The 23,488-nt window shown below is 46.9% G+C and overlaps 5 protein-coding genes across 5 annotated transcripts; 2 read left to right on the top strand and 3 right to left on the bottom strand.

Annotated features, from left to right (window-relative positions):
- Nucleotides 1-3,249: 3,249 nt before the first annotated feature.
- POJ06DRAFT_8319 (Golgin subfamily A member 7/ERF4 family-domain-containing protein) lies at nucleotides 3,250-4,120 on the bottom strand. The gene has a single exon (XM_056191631.1). The coding sequence runs from the start codon at nucleotides 3,954-3,956 to the stop codon at nucleotides 3,375-3,377; it is 582 nt and encodes a 193-aa protein (XP_056047299.1). The 5' UTR covers nucleotides 3,957-4,120; the 3' UTR covers nucleotides 3,250-3,374.
- A 653-nt stretch (nucleotides 4,121-4,773) lies between these two features.
- Nucleotides 4,774-6,087, top strand: POJ06DRAFT_8317 (S-adenosyl-L-methionine-dependent methyltransferase). The gene has a single exon (XM_056191630.1). It carries the CDS (start codon nucleotides 5,035-5,037, stop codon nucleotides 5,929-5,931), a length of 897 nt encoding a protein of 298 aa, XP_056047300.1. The 5' UTR covers nucleotides 4,774-5,034; the 3' UTR covers nucleotides 5,932-6,087.
- Nucleotides 6,088-20,059, bottom strand: POJ06DRAFT_284861 (dynein heavy chain, N-terminal region 1-domain-containing protein). Its single transcript, XM_056190181.1, has 17 exons — nucleotides 19,943-20,059; nucleotides 19,618-19,894; nucleotides 19,233-19,565; nucleotides 19,052-19,176; nucleotides 18,065-18,998; nucleotides 17,544-18,013; nucleotides 16,867-17,490; nucleotides 16,442-16,816; nucleotides 15,755-16,388; nucleotides 15,007-15,683; nucleotides 13,633-14,950; nucleotides 13,289-13,576; nucleotides 12,837-13,239; nucleotides 12,330-12,785; nucleotides 10,417-12,280; nucleotides 7,331-10,367; nucleotides 6,088-7,277 (listed from the first exon to the last, which is right to left on the bottom strand). The coding sequence occupies exons 2-17, from the start codon at nucleotides 19,892-19,894 to the stop codon at nucleotides 6,244-6,246; spliced, it is 12,849 nt and encodes a 4,282-aa protein (XP_056047301.1). The 5' UTR covers nucleotides 19,943-20,059; the 3' UTR covers nucleotides 6,088-6,243.
- A 113-nt stretch (nucleotides 20,060-20,172) lies between these two features.
- Nucleotides 20,173-21,003, top strand: POJ06DRAFT_242990 (uncharacterized protein). The gene has a single exon (XM_056186288.1). The coding sequence runs from the start codon at nucleotides 20,521-20,523 to the stop codon at nucleotides 20,728-20,730; it is 210 nt and encodes a 69-aa protein (XP_056047302.1). The 5' UTR covers nucleotides 20,173-20,520; the 3' UTR covers nucleotides 20,731-21,003.
- On the bottom strand, nucleotides 21,004-22,810 carry POJ06DRAFT_217471 (uncharacterized protein). Its single transcript, XM_056185559.1, has 2 exons — nucleotides 22,483-22,810; nucleotides 21,004-22,429 (listed from the first exon to the last, which is right to left on the bottom strand). The coding sequence occupies exons 1-2, from the start codon at nucleotides 22,632-22,634 to the stop codon at nucleotides 21,160-21,162; spliced, it is 1,422 nt and encodes a 473-aa protein (XP_056047303.1). The 5' UTR covers nucleotides 22,635-22,810; the 3' UTR covers nucleotides 21,004-21,159.
- Nucleotides 22,811-23,488: the final 678 nt, after the last annotated feature.

The following is a 23,488-nucleotide window of genomic DNA, read 5'->3' on the forward strand; positions in this document are numbered from 1 at the left end:
ACCCACGCTTATCTGTGCAACAGCCACCCCTCTCAAACTCTATATGCGGATTCAGCCGAAATATCTTGCCCAACATGGTCTAGCGCTGGCTACTACAGTGGCTGGCGAAATAATCAGGCCAGCATCTGCGCTATCAAGAAGCACGATAGCAATAGTCACACTCTATTGTCTTCTCGATTTAATACAACCCTTAGCTTAAAGCCCAATAATACGATAGTCCAAAACTGCGTGGAAGTTTTGCCCGATGTGCAGACGCATGCATTCGTGACAAATTGGATCCAACCTCTCGACCTTCGATCAAGTTGCGGGCGAGGCAACTTCCGTCGGGATTGCCGTCAGCCAAAACCGATTTCTGCCCGGTGCAAGATAATGCAAATTCATGGTAATCTTGCATGTATGTATCATAGCCACTAGCCAATTCCAAAATTATCACGGTCTGGACCGTACGATAACGAAACAATGCATTATTGCAGGCTATCGTACTAACACCAGCTTTACCTCGCCATTGTGACAATTACTGCGACGGACTTCATCTCGACCCGGGTTCTATTATACAAGCTTGCAATTATACGGGGTAAACACGACACTATCCAAAGGACCAGGATAAGAACGCAAATCCTGATAGTCGCCAGTGTTAGCTCTTTAGTATGAAGACTGCTTCACGAATTTTGACAGCTCAAAGGTTAGATCGTTTTGTGAATGGGACGGTCTAGCCAACAGAGACCAATAACTACTAAACGTCGAAGTCATCCCGTAGCCTAATCGCAACCCACAACCTCAATAGGAACCTCATAAGTTTTCACATAAGCAGCAACCGTAAACTCCGTATTTACCAACCTAATCAATCCCAACTCCTCACCATTAGCACTCCTGTTGTAGAGCATCTGTAACACCGCAATCGCGTGATCACACGGCAGTCCTGTCTTTGTCCATGCCATGCAGGTGCAGTGGTTTAGATTCAGATCGACTACGTATTCATTCGCCATCTCTGTCGCTGTGGCGACTGTCTCAACCTTCCCTCGTGGCTCAAGGCGCTCGCGCTCGACGTCCAACAAATCCTGCCTCGCACCATCTATTGCTGACATATCCGGAACCTCACTGCCGAATCTGACACGCCAAATATTACAGTCACCAATTAGAAATCTGTCTATTCTCACAGATCGACCTTTAACCCGTCGCTGCGCCTCACAGACAGCCTCGGTAGCATACGTAGAAATTCCCTGCCGATCGGCCTGTAGCCTCTTCGCACGCTCAAGCCGCCGTATAAACAAATTCGACAACCCAGTCGTCAGCTGCTGCAAAAACTGATCCGATGGCACATTAATCCGAGGACACTCCATTAGCCCGGACTCGGCCTCATTCGTCGGCGACTGCGACCGGATAAAATCCTTCGTATGCAAGATCGCGCGCGTATCAGCAGGTACAAAGTCCCATTCTGCAAAAAGCCGGGTCATGTTCGCGTCCATGATTCCATACCTGCGACCACAGAACTTGGATTCAGCCCACAGCGACGGGTGCCAGCAGTCGAATATCCATTCTCGATCGCGCGTCGGCAGTGTGTCTAGGATACGATCGAATTCTGCTTGCGTATACGCTCTGGCAGCATGCATGACGATTTCTGCATGCGAATCGCCATAATGACGACAGACAAAGTAGTACAGAAACCGTAGACACACTGCGTGTTGGGTGACGCTGTCTGGAAAGACGGTCGCCACCGCATTGTGAACACCGTACCGGAAGTCCGAAACAAATGTGATTCCGCGAACAAAGTCGCAAATATCTTGCACCGACATGTAACCTTTCCTTGTCGCGCATATGCATTTAATCAAACTCTCTCGGAACAGCTCTAAAAACCATGTCCATGATGCTTCGTGGACCTGCTTCACGATCGCGAATGCTACCGGAACCTGTCGATCTTCGGCGTCCCGGGTCGTGGCAACGAGCATGCAAGCACTGTCCTCGCCAAGCTTCTCGATCCTTCCAAGCGCAATAACCCGTCGGCATGAGAGCACGCCATTTAAAGCTCCTCCGTATGCCCAAAACATACGGCGAAAATTGCACTCGGATGGATCCGGCAACAGCGCACCCCTTCCCAACTCGTCTCTGATCTCCATCACTGCTCGTCCACGCACATCCTTACTCGACAAGTTCTCGCAGAATTTGAAAAGATTGTCGCTTAATAACCAGCACGGCGGCCGCGAGCGAAGAAGTTGGAGCGCTGCCTCTCGCGCCCGCCACGCCTGCTTGTACGAAATTGTGACGCTGTGTGCCACCCGCATATGCGTAATAATATCGTTCGGCGAAAAAACAGGATCAGCCAATATCCGCGCAACAATCCTCCGAGCAATCCAATTTGACGACGCAACACTGTTGCCGTTGTGTACCTTCAAGCAACTGTGCTGGTCACGATACACGGTCACAATAAACGGCGGCGTACGTCCTTCTGCGTCATATTCCGGTCCCATCGACTTTGGCCGTGACGAATGGAGGTACCATGGACAAGAGTGGTCTTTGCAGCGCACCGTATATCGCGACGAGTTGGACTTCACGCAAACGAACTCCCAGTTGTCACGTACGGCCAGGGTCTTGAGGAGCTCTTGGAGCTCTGAGCGCGAATCGAAGCACATACCGAGCGCTAGCTCCGGCGTGCCGTGAGAGGATCGTGCTTTCGAGAGAATCGGCGTCATGCTGATTGTGGAGATATTATGCTAGAATGGTGGAGGCGATTGAACACTTCTACTAGCTTCCCACCCTTTGAACCCACTAGATTATTGATCGGAGCGAGCGTCAGTAACGAGCGGCGCTAATGGCCTGATAACGATTCCTATACTGGTGATGGCCGAAGCCGAGTCACTGAAAGAATACAATACTCTCAGAGCCAGAGAATTCGTAGAATGGGCAGACCGAGCGTAGAGGCCGGGACGGTGACTAACGATAATAAGACGCCGCGGCCGACCGAGACCCCGGAATGTCTACAGACTAAACTCCGAAAAATTATTTGTCTTATCAGATCGATCGACGAACGACATACGGTCCCGGACGATTTAAATCAGTATCAGCCACATATATTCCCATTGCGCAAATTTGCCGCAGTATTTCCGACTCCTATCACATGGTTTTCCTGAGAATCGACTGATTTAAGTGCATTAGTTATTTCTCGGAGTTATGTGGCAATGTTATTGGCAGAACAACAAAATGCGGCTTAAACCCTAGCTCTGTCTCCAAACCCTTCTTTGATTATCGGACCGTACAGACACGGCCGGCTATGCTCACTCCCTGAAATTTGGCTGCTTACTTTGGGAGAATGGTTGTCGGTATATCCTCTCCACAGCTAGAATAATAAATCATCTATGGCGTACGTTTCTCAACCGAAATTATATCGTCCCTCCGTGCGGTCGAACAAACGGATACGGCACTTGAATATCTAACGACAGGTAGGCCGTCTGCATTGGCGAAATAACCTTAATCCCTCGCACTTTGTACACTTCCTTGTTCAATCTTTCTACAAAGCTCTCCAACTCCGAGACCTTTCGTTTATGGTGCGACGTGTACATGAACTCGCACAGCGAGCATGTGAGAACGCCAATACACCCGTCAATCACATTTCCCGGCGACAGCGGATAAAATGCCTGGTCCAGCTGATCATTGACTTCATGTATTAAATCCAGAAACTCTATCTCGGTCATAAACACGGATAACGGGTATCCAGGAAACTGGGGTGTGAAAGCGGGAGTGTTGCTCTCGCGCGCACACACATAGTCGCGGTGGATTCTCACAATACGAGTGCTTTCCGCGTCCGGCGAGCCCGGCGGGACATGTGAGTTCTCTGCGTGTGTGCGGAAATAATCGCTGTGTGCCACACTAGGTGGCCATCGAGGGTCTGCTAGCTGAAGTGGCCGCTCATCTTGTGGTGGATCATCAATGACTGGACTGTTTGCGTCGATGGAGGAAGTCATAATTATGGCTCGTACGGCTGAATAAGAAACTATGTATCATTTCAGATCATGTAAGCATCGAAAAAGTCAAACAGGCACAGAAAGGATGTAAAAACAGCAACTGAAGCCAGGCTCATGCTTGGGGGTTGAATATATCAGCAAACGCCCCAAATCGCGCTTCCCCCTGTCGCATCGGGCGATGTTTGTCAATAGAGGTACGAAACCCTGGAGATAATACCGTCCCGTCATTATTTTCCGCGTCGCTCAACTCAAGAATGTGCTAAAGTAGGTAAATATGGCCATCGCTTGGCGCAATGCGAAGCCTGTAGACTAACTGTACAGCTGAACACCTAGACCAAGAATGGCACCATATCCGCACTGCAGTTGTCGGACCAAACTATCTCACATAAACTTCGCCGACAAGTATCTCGATGTGGCTTTACCGCAAACATCGAAGAGCAATCCTTGTCTCCTTTGAGTTGTTTTGCGCAGCGTGAGATATACACAAGGCGCGCGTCCAACCGCGCAATCTGATAATGCCCTGGCGGCAAATATATAGAAGCAGCAGATAGACGCATTTACCAGCTAGGGTTGAAGCCGCGCAACGGGTGGCGCATAAGCTGGAATATAGTGTAAACGTTAACAACCGTTATCTTTACAAAAGGAAGCGGATACATGACCGTGTAAAGCTCCTGAATATGCCTATATGACTGGATTTGCGATGGCAGTTCGAAGAGCCAATCCCTTTCAGAATTGAACATTCTTAGAAATTGAAGAGGAGAGTGCATTTGCTGCATTTTTGGTGATAAATTACTTGCAAAGCTCACAAATGGCTTGTAGGTCGCAATCGATTTAAGCTTTCAATAGCGAGTTCGAATGTCTCGCAGGCTAGAATTCATACGGAACTAGGAGTTGTCGGTATTATACGGTGCATTTGCGAGGTGCATTGTCGGCGACCTGTTCGCAATAATACGTGCCATTGTCTAGAATACTTCCAGCTCTTAAGGACGACACCTCGTCCCGCCATCAAAGCTTTAGCTGCAAGCCGTTCCATTTAGAACATCTCTCGAGCAATCGCTACGTCGGTTGACAGCATCCAATGGCGTCCATCGTCCCGAGTCTTCGCTCTACACTGGCCCGGTTGGCTGGGCAGTCGCTGGTCTTGACAAGAATGAGCTCCACTTCCGCATCATCAGGGACAGAAGTCCATCCGACCTCTCTCAACTCATTTAACACAAACCACGCGCTTTATGACAAATATCGACCTACTCATTATCAACCAGCTGTCGACTCGCTGGTATCTCATCTTAACCTTCCGTCGAAGGCAAAAGTGATTGACCTTGCAAGCGGCACCGGAAAATTCACAGCCCTGCTTAACAAATTCAACTTTGATTTGTCCGCGGTCGAGATCTCAGACGGCATGCTAGAGACGTTCAGGTCCAATTTCCCTGGGATCCCCGCGTACAAGGGCAGCAGTTACGACATTCCATGCCCCGATAGCTCGCTGGATGCAATATTCATAGCCCAAGCGTTCCATTGGTTCGCGGACATATCTGCACTGCGGGAATTCCGCCGAGTGCTTAAGCCCGGCACCGGAGCACTTGCGTTGATCTGGAATTTTGAGCCTGAGATAGAACACAACTCTCCTTGGCAGCGAAAGGTTGCGGAATTATGCTGGGCATTTGACGTGCATTTGCCTCAGTTCAGGCGGATGAACTGGCAGAACGTGTTTGATATGAACGAGGCAGCGGAGCTGTTCGAGACACCACTTAAGGTGGAGAAGAAATATTGGAGCTATAAGACGCCTCCTGAGGCCGTGTACCCGCTCTGGGAGACCAAGAGCTATATCACAGCTTTGGACAATGTCGAGAGGGCACAGTTGAAAGAAAACGTTGAGCAAATTGTTGCCCAAGAGGCTAAGGACTATCTCGATGAGAATGGTATGTTAGACATAAAGATGGGAGTTTACTATACGTGGACAGTAAGCAGGGGATAGGCGTTGTTCTGCGAGCCGTTTGAGCATTTGTGGTGGTGCGGTCGTATTGTTTAATATTGACAACATCGTGTGTGTTTTGGTTGATGCAATTGGCAGGGCTACTTGCACTACGCATGGCCGAGAGTCGAAACGGCCTCTAGTGGTTCTGTTGTTCTCCAAGGAGTCTGACATTCCCCAGCACGTACTTGTCCTTATTTCTATACTACTATACTATCATATGATACATTAATTAAAGTCCGTAGAGTAGATGCAATAATCCTCCTGTTTAACGCCATTAATCTAATATGTACAAAATAGCATTATATCAATCTATCATAACTTCACTGTGCCTGCCGGCAATCCAAGCCACGTTGCCGGTTCTTCTTCTGGCAACGCCTCAATCCATTCAAAAAAATTATCGACCTTGCTGCCCTCAGGCACCAGTAATTTCGGAGGTCCGCTAGCAATCTCGTAGTCCCATTCGAACACCTTTGGAGTGAACACATGCTCCACGAGCTCGCGCATATTCGCTAAATCTGTCTCATCGTCGACTTTACCACCATAAACAGTGTCCTCTAGTAACGATTTAATAGCAACCCATGGAATGCGATCAGGTGGGACGTTTGATCTGCCCCCGGTTGCCATAGCAAGCCATGTGTCAATAGTATATCTTCCAAAATCGAAGTCGGCGTCGTTGAAGTCATACAATTTCTTCCATCCGACGGAACCGTAACGCAGACGCTCCCGTACAATGGCGTGGAACCAGCCAAAAATGAAATATATCCTGGCGCGCTCGACAGGGTCCAGTGAAATCTCGTTCTTATCAATACTACCAAACATGTCTTTCATATTAGCACGGATTCCAGGAGGGGGCTCAAACATCATGATTCTTGAAGTTCGGAGGAGATTAGTCGGCACACTAGCTGTTGTTTCTAGTGACAGGAACAATCTAAATTCCGGTTCGACTCGTAACACGCGGACACGCTTCTCAAGCAAATCAAGCCAACCCGTTGCCAAGTGGACGTTCTTAAGCAGCACCCAAAATCCTCTCTGAGCACCTTCTGCAATTGCACGATCCGCTGCAGCAATACTTTCTTCAGAGCCCATTGCGACTGACACACACTTTATGCCATGCGTCTTGACAAGATTCTCGATTTTGTAGCTTGCGTCGTACCCAGGAACAGAGCATATCGCGATTGGTGTCGCTGCTGACACTTCTTTCATGACGGAATGAGAAAGATCCTCTGTAATATCTGCAAAGAACCTGTCACCAAATGCCTCAGCGACAAACGAGTGGGTGGTTTCGACGTATTGATCCGACCTGACAAGTTTCATAAGTAGGATTCTGCAGAGTTGGCGATCAAAATCTACACAGCGTATTAGCGCTTCATCCACAAATATGGCGCCTAAGTGAACATACCCATGGAGCTTGATTCCTCGCTCATGAACGCGTTAAAAGACTTCTCGTCAAATATTCCATAGCCAGCAAACAATGAAGACGATTGTACATGCGCGATCAGGTCCGGCAACTCGTAGCTGTCTACTGACAAGTCCACATATTGTCGCTCCTTGTTGAACAGCTCCTCAATGATCGAAATGTCGCCATTTTTCAGCTTGCCATACGCAAAGAACGAGGCTAGTATCAGTAAGTCCGAATGATGCAGCGCCTGTGCAGTGCGCTTGTACGCTTCCGCATTCAGTCTGAACAATATATCGTCCAATTTCTGGTTCAGATGGGATTCATTAATGTCTCTGGTCGAATTCAGCACGGATATGAAGATGGACTGAAAGAATTCAAGCGAGAACTGATAGTATCGGTTCAAATTTGATAATAGTTCTAGAGTCGCGTATATCGTACTGCTTGACTCTGCAACAGGATAATATTGAGCAGCAATCTCATCGATTTTAGTCATAACCCCGTCGGTTTCCTCCATTTTGTGAGAGATATCCGCGGCTTGAATTTTCAGACTTTCGAGAGTATTGATGACACTGTCATCGTCCAAAATATTTCCTTGCGAATCATTCAGAGCTTGCAAGAGACTTCGTTCTAGCTGTCGTAAATGCACTATGAAGTCCCGGCGAAGTTTGATCAAGTTGGCGCGTTTACGGTCGACGTCAGGCCTCAAAACTTTGAGTAGCTCGTTCAAAGACTGTGCAAGCAAATTACTTCGAGTCACAGTAAAATTGACAAATGTCATTCTGCTACAAACGTCGGGCTCAAACACTGCCGAAGGATCACGCGTGCAGAGGTAGAGCTTAAAATTTGGCGAAAAATCAATCTCCTGCCGACCCAGGTGAATCAACACCCTACCTCCGACACGCTGATATTCCTTATTAAGGACGTGGTTCAGAATAGGATTGAAGTGTTCGGCATCATTGATGAGAAGAGCATTTCCAAACCTCAGTGCGCTCTCTAACTGCTTCACAAATGCGTCATCTAAGAAGCTCGTAACAATGAGTCCGCGATGGGAATGCTGCTGGCGCAAGAATTCCACCGTCCGACCGGTTGGATCAATAATAAGCGGATACCTATTAAACCTCTCTAGCATAATGGCATTCTCCTCGTATAGATCCCCCGTCGGAAGTGAGTTATTATGCCATCTGTCTTTGTCGGCCATTGATGACAAATACTCAGATACTGGATTGTGCAATTTGAAGGTGATGTTTGACTGTCTGAGATATTCTTGCCAATCTTGCATCATCTGCTTTCGATATTGCTGATCAAAGAACCCCCCGTAGACAACTAGGGCCGCCGCCAGTAGAGAATCACCGGCCAGAGTATTTGTCTGATCCTCGAAAGTCTTGCTCTCTATCCTCCACCTTTCTCTCTCAGCTGACAAACTCGACAGTAGCTTCACACTTCTATCTACCTTGAACTCTACCTTAGCCATCTCGCCTTTGATCTGTTGCACTTCACTAATCAATACTGCGTACTCCTCCTTATAGCGCTCTATGCTTCTCTCCAACCCTTCAATAACCGTGGTCATTTCCTCCACCCGTAATTTTGTCTTCTCTGCATTTTCAGTGAGTTCCGCCACCTCTTCACGCAGTGGCCCTATCCTCTCCAGTATAAGTGAATAATTAACCTGTGCCTCAAGCCACAGCGTTAGCGGACCACACGCCTTACTGGCACGATTGACCGTCTCGAAGTTGAAGTTGGGCCGACTGAGATACTCGGACTGCATTTTGTTCCTCAATGCTCTAGTCATCTGGCGATCAGTATTGAAATTAACAATATTCGAGATGAAGTCATCACGTCGAATGATAGACTGCACAGTTCGCCAACTGTCAACCTTGTGACCCAATAACGTACAAACAGCTTCCATCGCCATTTTAACAGCTTCGGGTGGGTTTGTCATAGATCGTACTTCCGTTAAATGCTGCTTCTTTATATTGCTGACACTTTGCTGGGCCTCTATAACAGCAGGCTCAGCTTTGGCCAAGTCGTTCATCACGATTTCCTGTCGCGCCGCAATCTCTTGTTCCTTAAAAGCAAGATCCTCTTGGATTTTCAGTGATTCAGCACGCCTCTGTTCGGTTTCTTTTTGATCAAAAACCATCTGTTGGAGTTTATCGTTCGCCTGCGAGCTCTTTTTTTGGAGTTGCTCCTGCTTTTCCGCCAATCCAGTTCTAAGATGACGAACTTTCTCCACAGTATCCTGTAATTTCTCAAGACCAACATTGAGATGTCGCTGTTGCTCTTCTAGCTCACCACGCTTTTCGTTGAAAATCTTCCCAAATTGAGCGAGGACATCGAGGAAATGCCGTGGCGTGGCGTAATTCACCTTGCGCTGTTGGATGGCAAGTCTCTCATTCAATGCCTTCATGGACATATGAACATGAATCAAACTGTTCACAACTGCCTGCCTGTGAGATGGAGGCCATGGTAGGCCCCGATATGCGAGGTCTATATTCCCTGGAGGTACATACGAAGGATTTTCAAGGTCCAAGGATTGAGTAAGCTCAAGTCCAACCTGGTATAACGCAGAATCTGACCAATCGCCCATCCAGTTCAATACACATCTGTTGAACAACGCCGGAGAGGTCGTCGCTCTTGACGATAGTCCATCCTTTGGAGGATTCATGGTAAATACGACATGAAGATTGCGAATAACTTGTCCGCGGAACCAACTGTAAAGCTCTTCCTGGGAATCGAGGATTAAACCTTGCTGTCTGGCTCCATCACGACATGCTGCTAGCAAACTATTAAAGTCGTCTCCTTCGAAGAGGCCCGGGACTTCGGCATTGGCAAGGAGAGTATTCATGCGCTCGAGAAATGCCGAATCCAGCATATTCGATTCATCAAGAATGAAACAGACTTTCTGACCCTTAGATCCAGCACTGCGGAGGACTTCTCGAAGGTCATCGTCAAAATCTTCTGCGGAATATTTCTTATGCACGTTGATCTGGAAAACTCGAAGGCCATTCAGCCAGGCAACAAATCGCGTTAATGTAGTCTACTTAATGTTAATAACCCTAAACCACAATAAGCGGAGAACAACCTACCTTCCCACTTCCACTAAGTCCAATTAAAATCAGATGGCCTTGAGGCTGTCTAAACACTCTATCAATTCTCAAAATATGATCCAGTGCGTCGTCAAATAAAACCAACGGCACATCGAGCTCTTCTTCACAGAATGTCTTCAATCGAGCGCTTGTAAACTCCCTCAACTCTTCCAGACCTATCGGAACGTAGTTTTTCGAAAGCCAATTGGAAAACAGCATCGGACCCTCAAGTGCTTCAAACTCGTTTATGCCCAAAAATCGTTGTCGGACAACCTCTCGGATTTCATTCTCTGTCCACTCCTTCTCGTCCTCCGTTATTAACCGATCTGCAAACAACCGCTTCGCCTCATGCGCCCAGATTCTGACTAAACCTTCTAAGGAAATCGATTCCAATGGCTGTATTGACTCATGGATTCCGCGGACCCAGCGTGTGAGCTCCCTTGGGCTATACACATAATGACTTTGCTTCTTCGCTGTGAATCTCTTCTGGGAGCTAGTGTACAAGTCGACCATCGCGGACGTCAGAGCATCGCAATATCCTCGTAGTGAAGGTACACTTTTCAGGACAGCTGCGTTGAATGTGCCATAAATTTGATTGAGTGACAATTGTCCAGGATAGTCGATCATAATAAGTGACGTATGGCGGAGAAATCGTAGTCCCAATGCAGCTCTTCCCGCATCTGTTGGGGGATTGCAAGCTCCGATAAATTGGATCCTCTCCAACGAAACCCACGACCTATCAGAAGCCCTCCAAAATCCGTTGTGTTCAATCAACTGCCGCAAAAAGAAGATAACATGTTGAGTGCCGTACTTATCTGGTGCCGGAAGATTGATCTCGTCACAAAATATAGTAAGTCGACGGCCGACCTGACTGGGCGACAAGACGATACCATTGTGAGTCTTTCTATATTCACAATATTGTTCAATGGTCTTTATTACAAGTTCCGGACTAGTTGCATTCGAGAAATTAAGACCGGCCACTTCCATATTGGCGAATTTCCGAAGAGTGTTGAAGAGACTCATGGTTTTTCCAGAACCCGGAGGGCCACAGAGAATCATAGCTCGCTTGTCTTGGAGACAGGATTGTAAGAGCGCTTCATGGCGGACTGTATCAACTGTGGGAACGACGACATCGGTTTTCGTGACCATATGAGGATCAAAGTCGATCCTTGGTACGTGAGATTGCCATGACACCCAATTGGCGAGGGGTAGCGACGTATCATAGTCCAGAATTGAATCATCAATCGGCAAGTCCAGCACGGCGAATAACTCCAGGTGACAAAGATACTGCGCGAAAACTTGGCGTTCAGAGAGTGGACAGTCGCCAACGCAACTCCAAATGAGATTCACAAGTAGTTTCTTTATCAAGAAGGTCTCTCTCTGATCTTTGCTTAGAGTGAAATCAGGGTGCTGGGAGTCATATTCGATAATCTTGAGAGCCGACGAGTTCATCAAGGAGAACAAAGTATGAAGCACTCTGGTAGCAGTAAACTCCATGATATGATTGTAATTGGTGGCTTCTTCCAATACTTCGTCTAGCCAATACTCACGAAGAAGACTTCTCTCAAGCTGATCCGCGATAGCTTCTACCGTACGATCGCTAGAAGTGTCAGGTACGGTCCCGGTTATGGCAAAAATGTCTTCGCCCTCTTCAAACTTCGTCGTGCGGATTTTGATAATATAGGACTGGACAAGCATACGACTTGATACTATATCGCTGCCATACCACACCATACCGCAGCGACTAACGGTAGCCATCGTTGCATATTTCATACTATCAACCTCGAAGAATATGCGTACGTTGGAGGGTAATGAAAGTCGTTCGCCGTTTGGGAGTGTCAGAATCTTGTTGTCGTCAAGAACACTAGACCGCATTAGCACTGTGTCGTCTTGTCACGTAGAACGTGCATTACCTATTTAAATTCTCCGCCCATTCGGGGTCCACATCGCCATCAAATACTATCCAATGACGTTTCATACTTTCACCTCGAAGATCGTCATTGATTTTTCGCAATATACCCGTGAATAATCCATCGGTCCATTCACGGGTGGTGGTGTCGAGATTACCGTATAGATTCTCCTTTGACAGCACCTTCGAATCGATAATATGGAACACCCCTTCTTTGCCATCGAGTTCGTGGAGAGCGCGGAGAAGGATCCGCCATGTAGAGGATTTACCACAACCAGACTCACCAACCATCATGACACCATGATGAATATTCTGAATCTGATATAACTGAAGCGATTTTGTTAACCATTTATCGCCGGCTATCAGACCATTGCCTGATGAAATTGTCAAGATCCATTTCTCAAGTTCTGCTAAATCTTCCGGTATGTATTCGACGCCTGGGAATACATCCTCCTCTATCCTGTATGAAGTGTGAGTATGTTCGTAATTCACTTACATGTATTGTGCATACTTAATGAAAATTTGCGAATCCTCGCCAACTAGTTTTGGCGCAATTGTCTCGTGAATGCTTTGCAGAATCATCTCATCTTCTTTTCGTTTAAGGCTGTCATCATCAGCCAACTGGAGACTCTGTCTCCGCTTTAGCTCTCCTGAAGTGACAAGCACACTCCTCAAGGCACGAAGACCAAAGTCGTAATGTGGTTGTTTAGAAAGCCGCGCAATCAGGTTCTCAAAGAATGGAACGATTTTGACGGATAAATCTCCAGCAGTGATGAAGCCCTGAGCGTAAAGAATAACTTCGGCAATCAGCTCCTTGTCGGGGCGCGACATTGAAATGCTGCGGAAGAGCTTCTTGAGATTATCAGGTAAATGTGATCGACCAGCGTATCCAGGATTCATAGTAATAAAGATACCTAAATCATAGTCAGATTACTAATCCCGCTGCAAACAGTTTGACCCTACCGGTATCCTTGTTTATGATAAACTCTTTCCCGATAAGCTCGACCTTATCCTGTCCGTTGAATTTTAGAGCTCTTAGCCCTAACTGGATGCTCTGAATCTGTGAAGAAACTGCGCTAAGAATGTTTTCGTCCAAACGGTTAAACTCATCAAAACAACCCCATGCTCCAACTTGACAAATTCCAAGGAATATTCTGCCCATGGATTGGAAGTTGAATGTATCGTCGCAATTGAATACGAGAACAAATCGTCCAAGCTGTACGCCTAACGCTTTCACTGTTTCCGTTTTGCCTTCGAGACAAGACGTTAGATTTCACAAAAACGACAAAACGAACGCACTAACGTACCTGTTCCAGCTGGTCCAAATGGCGACCCACCAAAGCTTTGCTCTAATGCCCCCGTCAAGGTAAGGAAACACTTATCCGTCAGAGGTGTCTGCACCAATCTATCCGGAATGCCAAGATACTCAAATCCGTACTGGAAAGAGGCGGAGCCCATTTGCACTAGCACTCGTTCCACAAGATCTTTCTGTTCTGAATAATGAAATCTCATTGTCGAGAGCCAAGCGTAATCATCCGTGGACGCGGCTTTCTGAAATAGTAATTTCTGAATCACGATGCGCTGATGGACGAGCTCAGTGATCAGACCTTCACATTTCTTGCGATCGATTCTATTGAGCTCCTGAAGAACAATAGACGCAAGCAACTCTAAGAGCACGTTTTCCTGATTAATTATCTCAGAGAGCTTGGAAGCCTCCGTATCTAGCGTCCTTTCCGTTGACTCGGTCCATATAACTTGGGAGGCTACCACTGTCACCTGTGCAGGATACTTCTGAATCCAGGAGATTAGTTGCTCTGGAGTCAGTAACTTATGCCCAAACACAATCCGATACTCCCGCACTGCATCTGACAAATATGATGCTAATGTTTCCCGCATCGAAGTCTCCAATTGTTCAAGCCATTCATTCACCTTAGAAACCTTAATTAGCGAAATAGCTTCCTTCAGATTTACTACTTCGCCTTCTCGGGACGTGAATCCCGTTATCGCAGAATTCTCCTCATCAACTACCAACCCTGTGATACCAGCGAACATTTTTTTCAAATGCTTCTGGATTCGAGTGGTATCCTTGGCGTTCCCAATGATTTCCAGCAGATCCTCATCACCGACAAAGTAGTATCTCGGGAAATGCACTCTCTCTCGTTCCAAATACTCGCCCAGTGCTTTCTGGACTTTCGACAGCAAATCTGCAAGACGGTCTAGCGAGAGTCTGACGTCAGAAATATTCAATACTTCTAACACGTTTGGCGTCTTCGCGACCTTCCGCATAAGTGCCGAGAACTCCGCGTTCACATTATGAAAGCGCGATGATTCGACGGGCAACAAATTCTTAATCTCCGTATTGCCACTAAAGATGCCTTCAAGATACACCCACTGGCGCTGCACGTCAATCCAGCTATCGAATAGAGAACTGATTCTGCTGAGCTTGTCTTCCCAAGACATTGCTTCTTCCTCAAATTGCTTGAAATACGGGGAATGATGCATTGCAGCCAGAGAGTTCATTTGCTCTGTACACTTCTCAAGCAGGGCGTCCCAGCCTCGAATCAGCCGGCATTTGTTCTGGTAATTGACTAAGTCAAGAGAATAGGCCGCCCATGTTTCTCGAACCTATATCTTCGTCAGTAAATCTCCACAATGCGAAACTTCAATGACCAGGTACACACCTGCTTCAAATACTCTTCCAGTGCCATCTCACCTCGAGCTTGAGACAAGATGTCGCGAATAATTCCTTCATTGCCTACAATGTTCAAGTCCCAGACATTGCCCAAAGTCATCGATGCCAAATGAATATGGCCCTTGGGGCATAGAGCCTTGTACAACTTTTCCCAATGACGTTCTCTCATCACCTCAGATTTCAGGTCCGACAACAAAAGCCCACTTCTCAAAAATTGGCGAAGAATACGTTGGACATACTCAAACGACGAGTACTGCCTCATCCGAGTTGGCATTTCCTTCGTCATATTAATCAGCTCGTCGATATTCTGTTTGACTTTTCGCGGTACAACACTAGCCCAAGGGGTATCACGCAAATCATTCAGTGATCCCCAAACTGCGCTCAATGCAGACCACACAGACTTAAAGTCTTGAACTTCCTGGATAGAAGCTCCAAGTGCATTGTTCACCGGTAGCTCAATCTCGAGCGCTTCTTTCGCACTCAATATTAGGTCTTGGTCGTTCTTCAGATTAGTGAGTCGCCTGTCGAACTTTTCAAGCGTGACAAAGGCCACTTCGGGAGCGATTGTTCCAGTAACAGGCTTCTCTGAATTCCAGTCATTTACAGCTCTGTTAACCTGGTCCAAAACAAGCTTATGCTCCACAAAAATCTTCGTCCTAAGGGTATCTACTTCAATGTCAGTCTAACAAAGCCCAAGTTTGACCCATGGTAACAAAGGTCATTAGAGTGGAACTTACCGAGCTGTTCCACAACAATTTTAGACTTCCGCAGCAAAATCTCTTTGAACGCCGCCCACTCGCCGTCGACCTGATCAATGAAAATCCACTCGGTCGGAAATTGGAATCTATTCCTCGACAGAGTAATTTGCCCAGTTCGGAACGTCTCAATGCACTCTTCCCAAGGCTCAACCTTTGCCTTTGCAGATTGCACGATGGCGACGAACGCGACCGCACGTTTCGTTGATGTCATGTCAAATGTCTGAACTTCCAACTCTTTCCTCGTCTTCTCAAGGTCAAAATAAGTGTCTTGAATATTCCTATTTAAGATCTCTGCAAATCGAACCAAAATGTCGTGTTGCCACGTATCGTACTTGGCGTTGATTCGAGCCTGTACTTGCTCATAATCGACTATGATATTGCCAAAATCTTGAGACTTCTCAGCCGTGTCAAACGTGGCGCGGACTTTCCGAATATCCTGCAGAATCTGCACCCATTTACTAAGATCCACGCCAAGCATTGCGTAGACTTTTTCAGGTTGAAGATCCCAGAGCGACTGAAATTGGAACCATTTAGATGTGTACGCGCGCACGTCAACTAATTTCCGTTCAATTATCGTGTACGCGATTTCAAGTTCGTCAAGCGCCAAGCTAGGCTATTCCTACAGTCAGCAACCTAGTCACAAATCGTTACTGCGAAAGAGCCTACCAATTCATTAAACATGGCGTACGATGCAGCATTCGGATCAGCGTCAACTTTAACCTCGTATCGGGATGAGCTCAGTCTCTGTAGGCGACACACAACACCGATGCATTCGTGCAACTCCGCATACCATGTCGCTCGAGCATGTTCTAGTGGCGGCGACATTGAAATCGTTTGGTTCGTTATTGTAAGCTCAAGACTAATCGGCGGAGAATTTAGAGAAGCCGAAGAGTTAGACGACATATCAGCTTTCTTGAAATTGTCAACCCAGTCCATAGTGGCAACGCGAAGTCGGGCTAGCAAAATGTCGCGAGTTTCATTGTTAATCTTCTGAACAAAATATTGCAGGTTCGAGAAATTCTCGAGATTCAATTTGTCAACCTGAAGATGTCAGATACGGGAGCTATTCACGCCAGAGTTGTGCAACTTACCGAGTCTTGCATAGATTCCAATGCCTGATTAAGTACCTTATAGTCATAATCACAAGAGCGTAACTTATCTAGACTAGATTGAATGGCATCGTTGATCGAGATCAAAAGGCTCACTTTCCGCTCTAAAACCGATACTGCAGATGATATTTCTCTAAAAAATTGAACCTGTCGACTTTCGTGCCCCGACACTGAGGTCTCACCAGGTAAGTACGAGAAAGATTTGACGTCGTAAGAAGCTTGTACAAGTGATTCCCATTTCAACCTTATGCCCACTTTAATGAGTTCTTGCACTGAGTTCTGATGCTCATTCATCAAAATACCGGCATCCCCCAAGTCTTCGATCGCAATGCTAGTTTGCGTATATATCCGCAATGTATTCATGAGACTCATGGCATACGGATACACTCGTTTCGCATCCTTCGACACACTGCTGATCGCATGTGGCACTTGAAACTTTAAATATGTGAGGTTCCTAACTTCCTTGAACAACGCGATCACTTGTGGATCGAAATTAACTGACAATTCCAGGCGATTCCCCGACGATCGATTCCTCACAACGTTAAACAATCGCCCACTGACAGATATTTTCCGCTCTGTGACATCGCGAAGCCACGACTCGAAAATCTGATGCCAGTCAGTACTAAGTTACATAGGGGCCTTCGGCCTAAGTTACATACCGCCTTTGCATCTAACTTCTTCCGGAATGTGTTGCTTTCGTTTTGTAGTTTCTCGCCTTCAGAGTACAGCTCCCAACCACTTCCAAGCACATCTTCCACTCGTTTCATATACAGATTGAGTTGCCTTTCAATCTGTCTCACCCATATGATTGCGCCAGAGACTGGGGGGATATCTCGTACTGCAGCCATCTGGTAAGATTCCGAGTTGGGATACTGATCAACGAACCGAGAATGTAGTGACTGGATATCAGCTTTGACGTTATCTATCAGCTGCGCCTGGTACTCTTGAATAGCACCTCTAATCTTGGGCCGAATAAACAGCGCATTAAAGCGCGAAAACACACGGAACATTTCGTTTGCCGTTTTCGCCGTGACCAGTCTGTCACGAAGTTTTACAATAATTGAGTCTTCGATTCGGGATGTGCGCTCATTATATGCATTTTCGGCAGCTATCCAGATCTCCGTACCTTCTACATTAACTATTAGCGCGCAACAGAGCAATGCAGAGCAGAAACTCGTACCTGGTGACACATCAAGGACATCAACGTCTCGCAACGCCAAATAGGCCTCTGTCAAATCTTCAACCACATCAACAGCACCCAGTCGGTCAACTCCGTTGGCACCATTGACGCTGCCAACACCACGAGCACTCTGTGAACCAAGAACAGTTGAGATAGTGGCTTGTAATTGTTCATGCGCTTGTCTAAAGGACTTCAGGTACCCCAGCCGCTCTTGAGTCGCTGCATGTCGCGCCCGGATTCGAATCGGTATGAACTTTTCGGCACGCTTTCGTGTGACCTCGCGAGCTACATTGGTGAATTCTTTAATTTGGTAGTCCCACGTTGAAAAGACGTCTTCGGCTATTGATACAACTTTCTGAAACTCCACGTATTCCAAGTGCATTAATCTTCGTCCGCTCAACAGTGCATGAAATTGATTGTCTAAGTCACCGGATATAGCCTCCACGAGGGGCAACGCACGCCGGATCGGATATGGCGAGACCCTGATTTTTCTATTCAGATGAGTAAACACATTCACGACTCCCTCCTTTAATCTCAGTAACGTGGGCGCCGAGAGTAGATCGTCAATCGGGAATTCGTGGAGCAACAGGTTATACTTCTTCACGAGCTCCATCGATTCTTTCAACCCTGTATCTGAAGTGAAGCTGATCGTAGCGTGAAATCGTTTCGCGTGTTTGAGAACCTCTAATGTCAGAGTCACACCATCATACTGTAGTTGTCGCTCAATGTCTTCGAGTGCTGCTTCCAGAGAAAGCCAGAAGTTGATCTCTTGAGTGGCCGTACCATTGGCTGGGTCACGCGTCATTTTCGTGATGGACTGAATTGACTTAATCCAAGAATTCACATTGGATTGCAGGGCGTTGAGAAATTTCGAATCGGAAAGTAGCTCAGTTGGAATCATGTCGAGTGTCGGTGTGGTATTCATTCTGTTGGCCTGTTTCTTGCATTAGGACCATCCCTCCATCACTCTCAACAAAACCATCTAACCTTATCTATCGCCTGCTGAACAATTGGATGGAATGCGAGAGATAGTTGCGGAATCTCATAGTCTTGCTGTAGATGTAATAAAGAGAGCTCCAATTCCGCAAGTCTCTTTTTCGCAGCCGGAATTCCTACACCGGCCGTTAGGCATAAGCCGTGTTGTATTTTCTCGCAGCAATGCACGTACCGGTCTTCGAATCAGCTTCAATCGCTAGTCCATTACTTCCCACTCCCGTACTCCCGAAATTGTCCTTTCCACGGGCAAAGGCATCAAAATATGGTCCGATTGCAAGGTGGACAAGTGAGTATAGTATTTCGCTTGGAGACGTAGTTGAAGCCTCAGCGCTCTGGCTTTCTTGGTGGGCAGGGATATTACTGCTCGGCAGGTTCACTATTTGGAGTTGCATATCTAATGGCATGGCCGTATCTATAGATGACTGTCGTTTGATGATAGCTACTAAGGACGACAGGGTACGGGAGGGTGATAAATCCGGTCTAATCGAATAAGAATATGTGGAAACTATGGGGCGTATTAGCAATTTGCGCCGGACAACGCGTTTGCACGAGCGTACCGTTTACTTCCGTCATGGTGTTCCCTTCCAAACTTTGCTCCTTGAGCACAAAGATCACAACTGGGTTCGGATCAGTAGCGAAGGCCGTAAGCCTAGATTTTGTGTCGGAAGTGTCCGCAAATATTGAGTTGTTGAGGTCATCCTGCGAGGCACCTAGAAGAACCTGCAACAAATTCCGCAGATAAGCGATTAGTATGTCCGTATTTACTTGGTCATTACTTCGAGCGACGGTTGATTCTGTCAGACCGATAGCCGGCTGCTCGAATCCCGTATCCATCTGCGCATGTTAGCTCTCCATTAACGTGGACAAGCCACGACAACGTACGTTGTGTCACAATCACCCGTCTGATTATAGACAAATTTTAAACAACTAAAGCGATAGCATGAAGGAACCAAAAGAATGGGAGTGGACGTATATGTCTACACTGCGTTCTGAGCTGAGTTGAAATTCGAGTTGTGATGCTACACGAGGAACGCGTCCAGGGGTAAACCCCAATGGAGTCGCGTCTACAGTATCACTACAACTCCCGGGGAGAGATGATGCTATCGACGTATAGTGCTTTCATTGTCACGAATAATCACGATAACTGCAGCAGCTAAACTAGGTCGAGCTCTACGTTGGTGGAATTTGGACAATTTAGGCATGTCTTTGGGCCTGAATCCTACGTCAAAATAATTACGCAATTGTGTTTTGGGTTGGAGCCAGCAAAAGTTGTAATCGATAATCCATGTTAACGATTTTCAGCAAATCTTGACTTCAGCCGCACGAGAGGTCACTTCAGGTGCTTGCTCCCGGGAGAAAATCGACAGGGTTCCACAAATTTCCGAGATCTAACATTTCGTATTCATCGGCACATTTCAGTAGGCACCAAATAGAGCAATTAGTTCATTAAATAATATACAATGACCCGTGGAAATCAGCGCGAAAAGGACCGCGAGAAAGCTCAGAAGAAGACGGCCCAGCAAAAAAAGAAAATGGACGGTGATCCAAGAAAACGTCTCGAAGAGCAAGCCGCTATTATGAGACAGAAGCAGAAGGAAGGTGCGTTTCCTTTGATAGATTTTGTGTTTTTCAAACCTTCTTTTCTTGTGGAAAGCGTCGCAGTTTGCTGACGAGTTTAACGCAGCTGAAGAACGGTTGGCGACCTCTGGAGGGAAGAAGTAGCGGCAGCGCTACTAGAGCAACGGCGGGAGAGGAATACATAGACTGGAGATGGCGAGTCGCAATAGGCGTTTGATTATGGTGTTGTTAGATCGAGTTTAATTGGTGTACTTAGGAACTACATTCTTTGGATATTGGATTGACTGGACCGCGTTTTGTCATATCCTGTAAATACAACAAGAGAGAAAAAATACTTTTAGAGACCTGGAATGGTGAATTTAATATTTACGCATTATAATGTTGATGTACGAATCTACATTATGTAGTCGTTCCTACGCAACACCATTCAGACCAACATAACAAAATTAACTTGTACATGTCTACCTCCACATCATTCGTTTTCCTACCATCCAATCTGTATCTCCTTCATCTGACAGTCTCTAAACCAAAGTAACCAACTCCTCCGCACTTGTAGGATGTATAGCGACACAATTGTCAAAGTCCTTCTTTGTCGCGCCCATCTTGATCGCGACACCGAAACCTTGTAAAATCTCAGATGAGGCGTCGCCAACAATATGCATTCCGACAACCTTCTCTTCAGGACCGGTAACGATCAACTTATATACCGTGCTCTCCTTCTTTTCCTGTTCGTCGAAAACGGCGTAGTACATTCCGACAAACTTCGAGTTGTAAACTTTGACGTTGTCCTCGCCGTACTTCTGTCGAGCTTCCGGCTCAGTAAGCCCAACGGTGCCGACCTCAGGATGCGCGAAAACTACGGTTGGGACATTGGTATAGTCGAGCTTGGATTCCTTGAACTTAGGGCCACCGAATACCCTGTCCGACAGTCTTCGGCCGGCAGCAATAGCAACGGGAGTGAGCTCCAACCAGCCGATATCGTCACCAACCGAATAAATACCGGACACGTTAGTGTTCTGGTACTCATCAACAACGATCTGCTTCTTCTTATCAAGCTCGACACCTGGGATTTCAAGCTTAAGACCTACACTATTTGGACCACGGCCGATAGCCCAGATCAATGCGTCGACCTCGACCTCGGACTTGCCGTCGATGTCTTCATAAGTAATATTTAACGCTCCGGACGGAAGCTTAACGACCTTCTCGAAGGCCTTGGCTTGCTTGTGCAGCTTAACACCGTGCTTGATATACGTGTTGGTAATAACCTCCTGGATCATGGGGTCGAAATGTCTGAGGACGGTGTCACCGCGAATAAAGAAGTGCGTTTCGGTGCCCAAGCCGTTGAACACGCCAGCAAGTTCCACACCAATATATCCAGCACCGACAACTGCAACACGCTTAGGCTGCTCAGTCATCTTGAAGAAGCCATCAGACGTCGTACCGTAATGGGCACCGGGAATGTCCTGAGGAACGGTAGCGTAACCGCCTACAGCGAGGAGAATATGGTCCGCCGTATAGTACGCTGTCTCGCCTGACAAGAGCGAAACCTCGACCTTCTTGTCACCGTTCTCGCCGGCGAAACGAGCCCAGCCAGAAATATAATCAACTTTGTCCTTCTGGAGATTTCGCTCGTATATGCCGTTCAGACGACGAATGTAGGCCTCGCGCTTCTCAACAAAAGTAGGCCAGTCGAATTCGGGGACCTCTCCGACGTCCATTCCATAGTACTTCGCTTCGCTGACTCGCTTTGCGGTGTCAGAAGCAGCCCACATGATTTTCTTGGGAACACAACTAAGAATGCGTCAGATGCTTGTCGAACAGTCCGGATGACTCCGCGAACTCACCCAACATTCACGCAAGTACCGCCGAGACGGCCGGAACCCTCAATGACAGCCGCAGAAACGCCGTAACGACCAGCAGCCCGTCGGGCAGATGCGAGGCCTCCCGATCCACCGCCAATAACGAGGTACTCGTAGTGCTTAGTAATAGGAGCCATCGAATGCAGATGTCGACTGACGAGTGAAAGTCGGGAGGGAGAAATTCTGGGGCGTAGGAGAGGAATTGTGACGAGTGAGGAACCAGATGCCACTGGAGTGTGCTTATATGTAGAGCTGAGTGTTGTCAACGGATATACCGGGGGCGCTGAGAAGAGAGGCTTGCTGTGAGATGCGTAGAGTGCCACCGCCCTAATCAGGGAAGACCACGACTTCGGCCTTGAGCGCTTAGTCGCCGAGTACACACACCAGAAAACCTCCTAACCCTGAGCCGCATGGCTATCTCTGTTCAGCTTGCCAGCAGCTTACTAATGGATTAGGCCATTAAACGCCGAGACAATCCCCGCGTGAACGGAAAGTGGCATCGCCCTGTGACGACTTTATCAAAAAAAATAGTTAACTTAACTAAGTTAAATAAATAAAAAAAAATAAAAAAAATCTGGCGCCGGTATTTTAAATAAAATAAATAGTAATATTATTATTCTCTTAAGGACTAATCTTAGTTAATTCTAAGTAACTAGTACTAAGATCTTTATTTAAAGGCCACCTCCATTTAACAGATCTTGGCCTTCAAGCTCTGAAAATACCAGGGTTAACCTACTAGTCAATCCTGGTTACAGTGTCACCTCAAGTATACGATAAAAGACGGTCCCATAGCAAGGATGACTAGACAGATGTAACGGCCATTTGGAAACTGAATAGCAGCACGCTCTGTGAGGGTGGGCGGTACGTCCGCGACTAGGGTATCCTATGTAGGAGGAACCTAGGTATACAAACGCCGGTTCTAGAGGTCAATTAATAGGGAGGCGATCGGGTCAGGGTTAAGAGAAAGCTCTTACATCTCAGAACATTCAAA

Source organism: Lipomyces tetrasporus (assembly GCF_029532465.1).
Source record: "Lipomyces tetrasporus strain NRRL Y-64009 chromosome Unknown POJ06scaffold_1, whole genome shotgun sequence".
In the NCBI taxonomy this organism is placed as follows: domain Eukaryota; kingdom Fungi; phylum Ascomycota; class Lipomycetes; order Lipomycetales; family Lipomycetaceae; genus Lipomyces; species Lipomyces tetrasporus.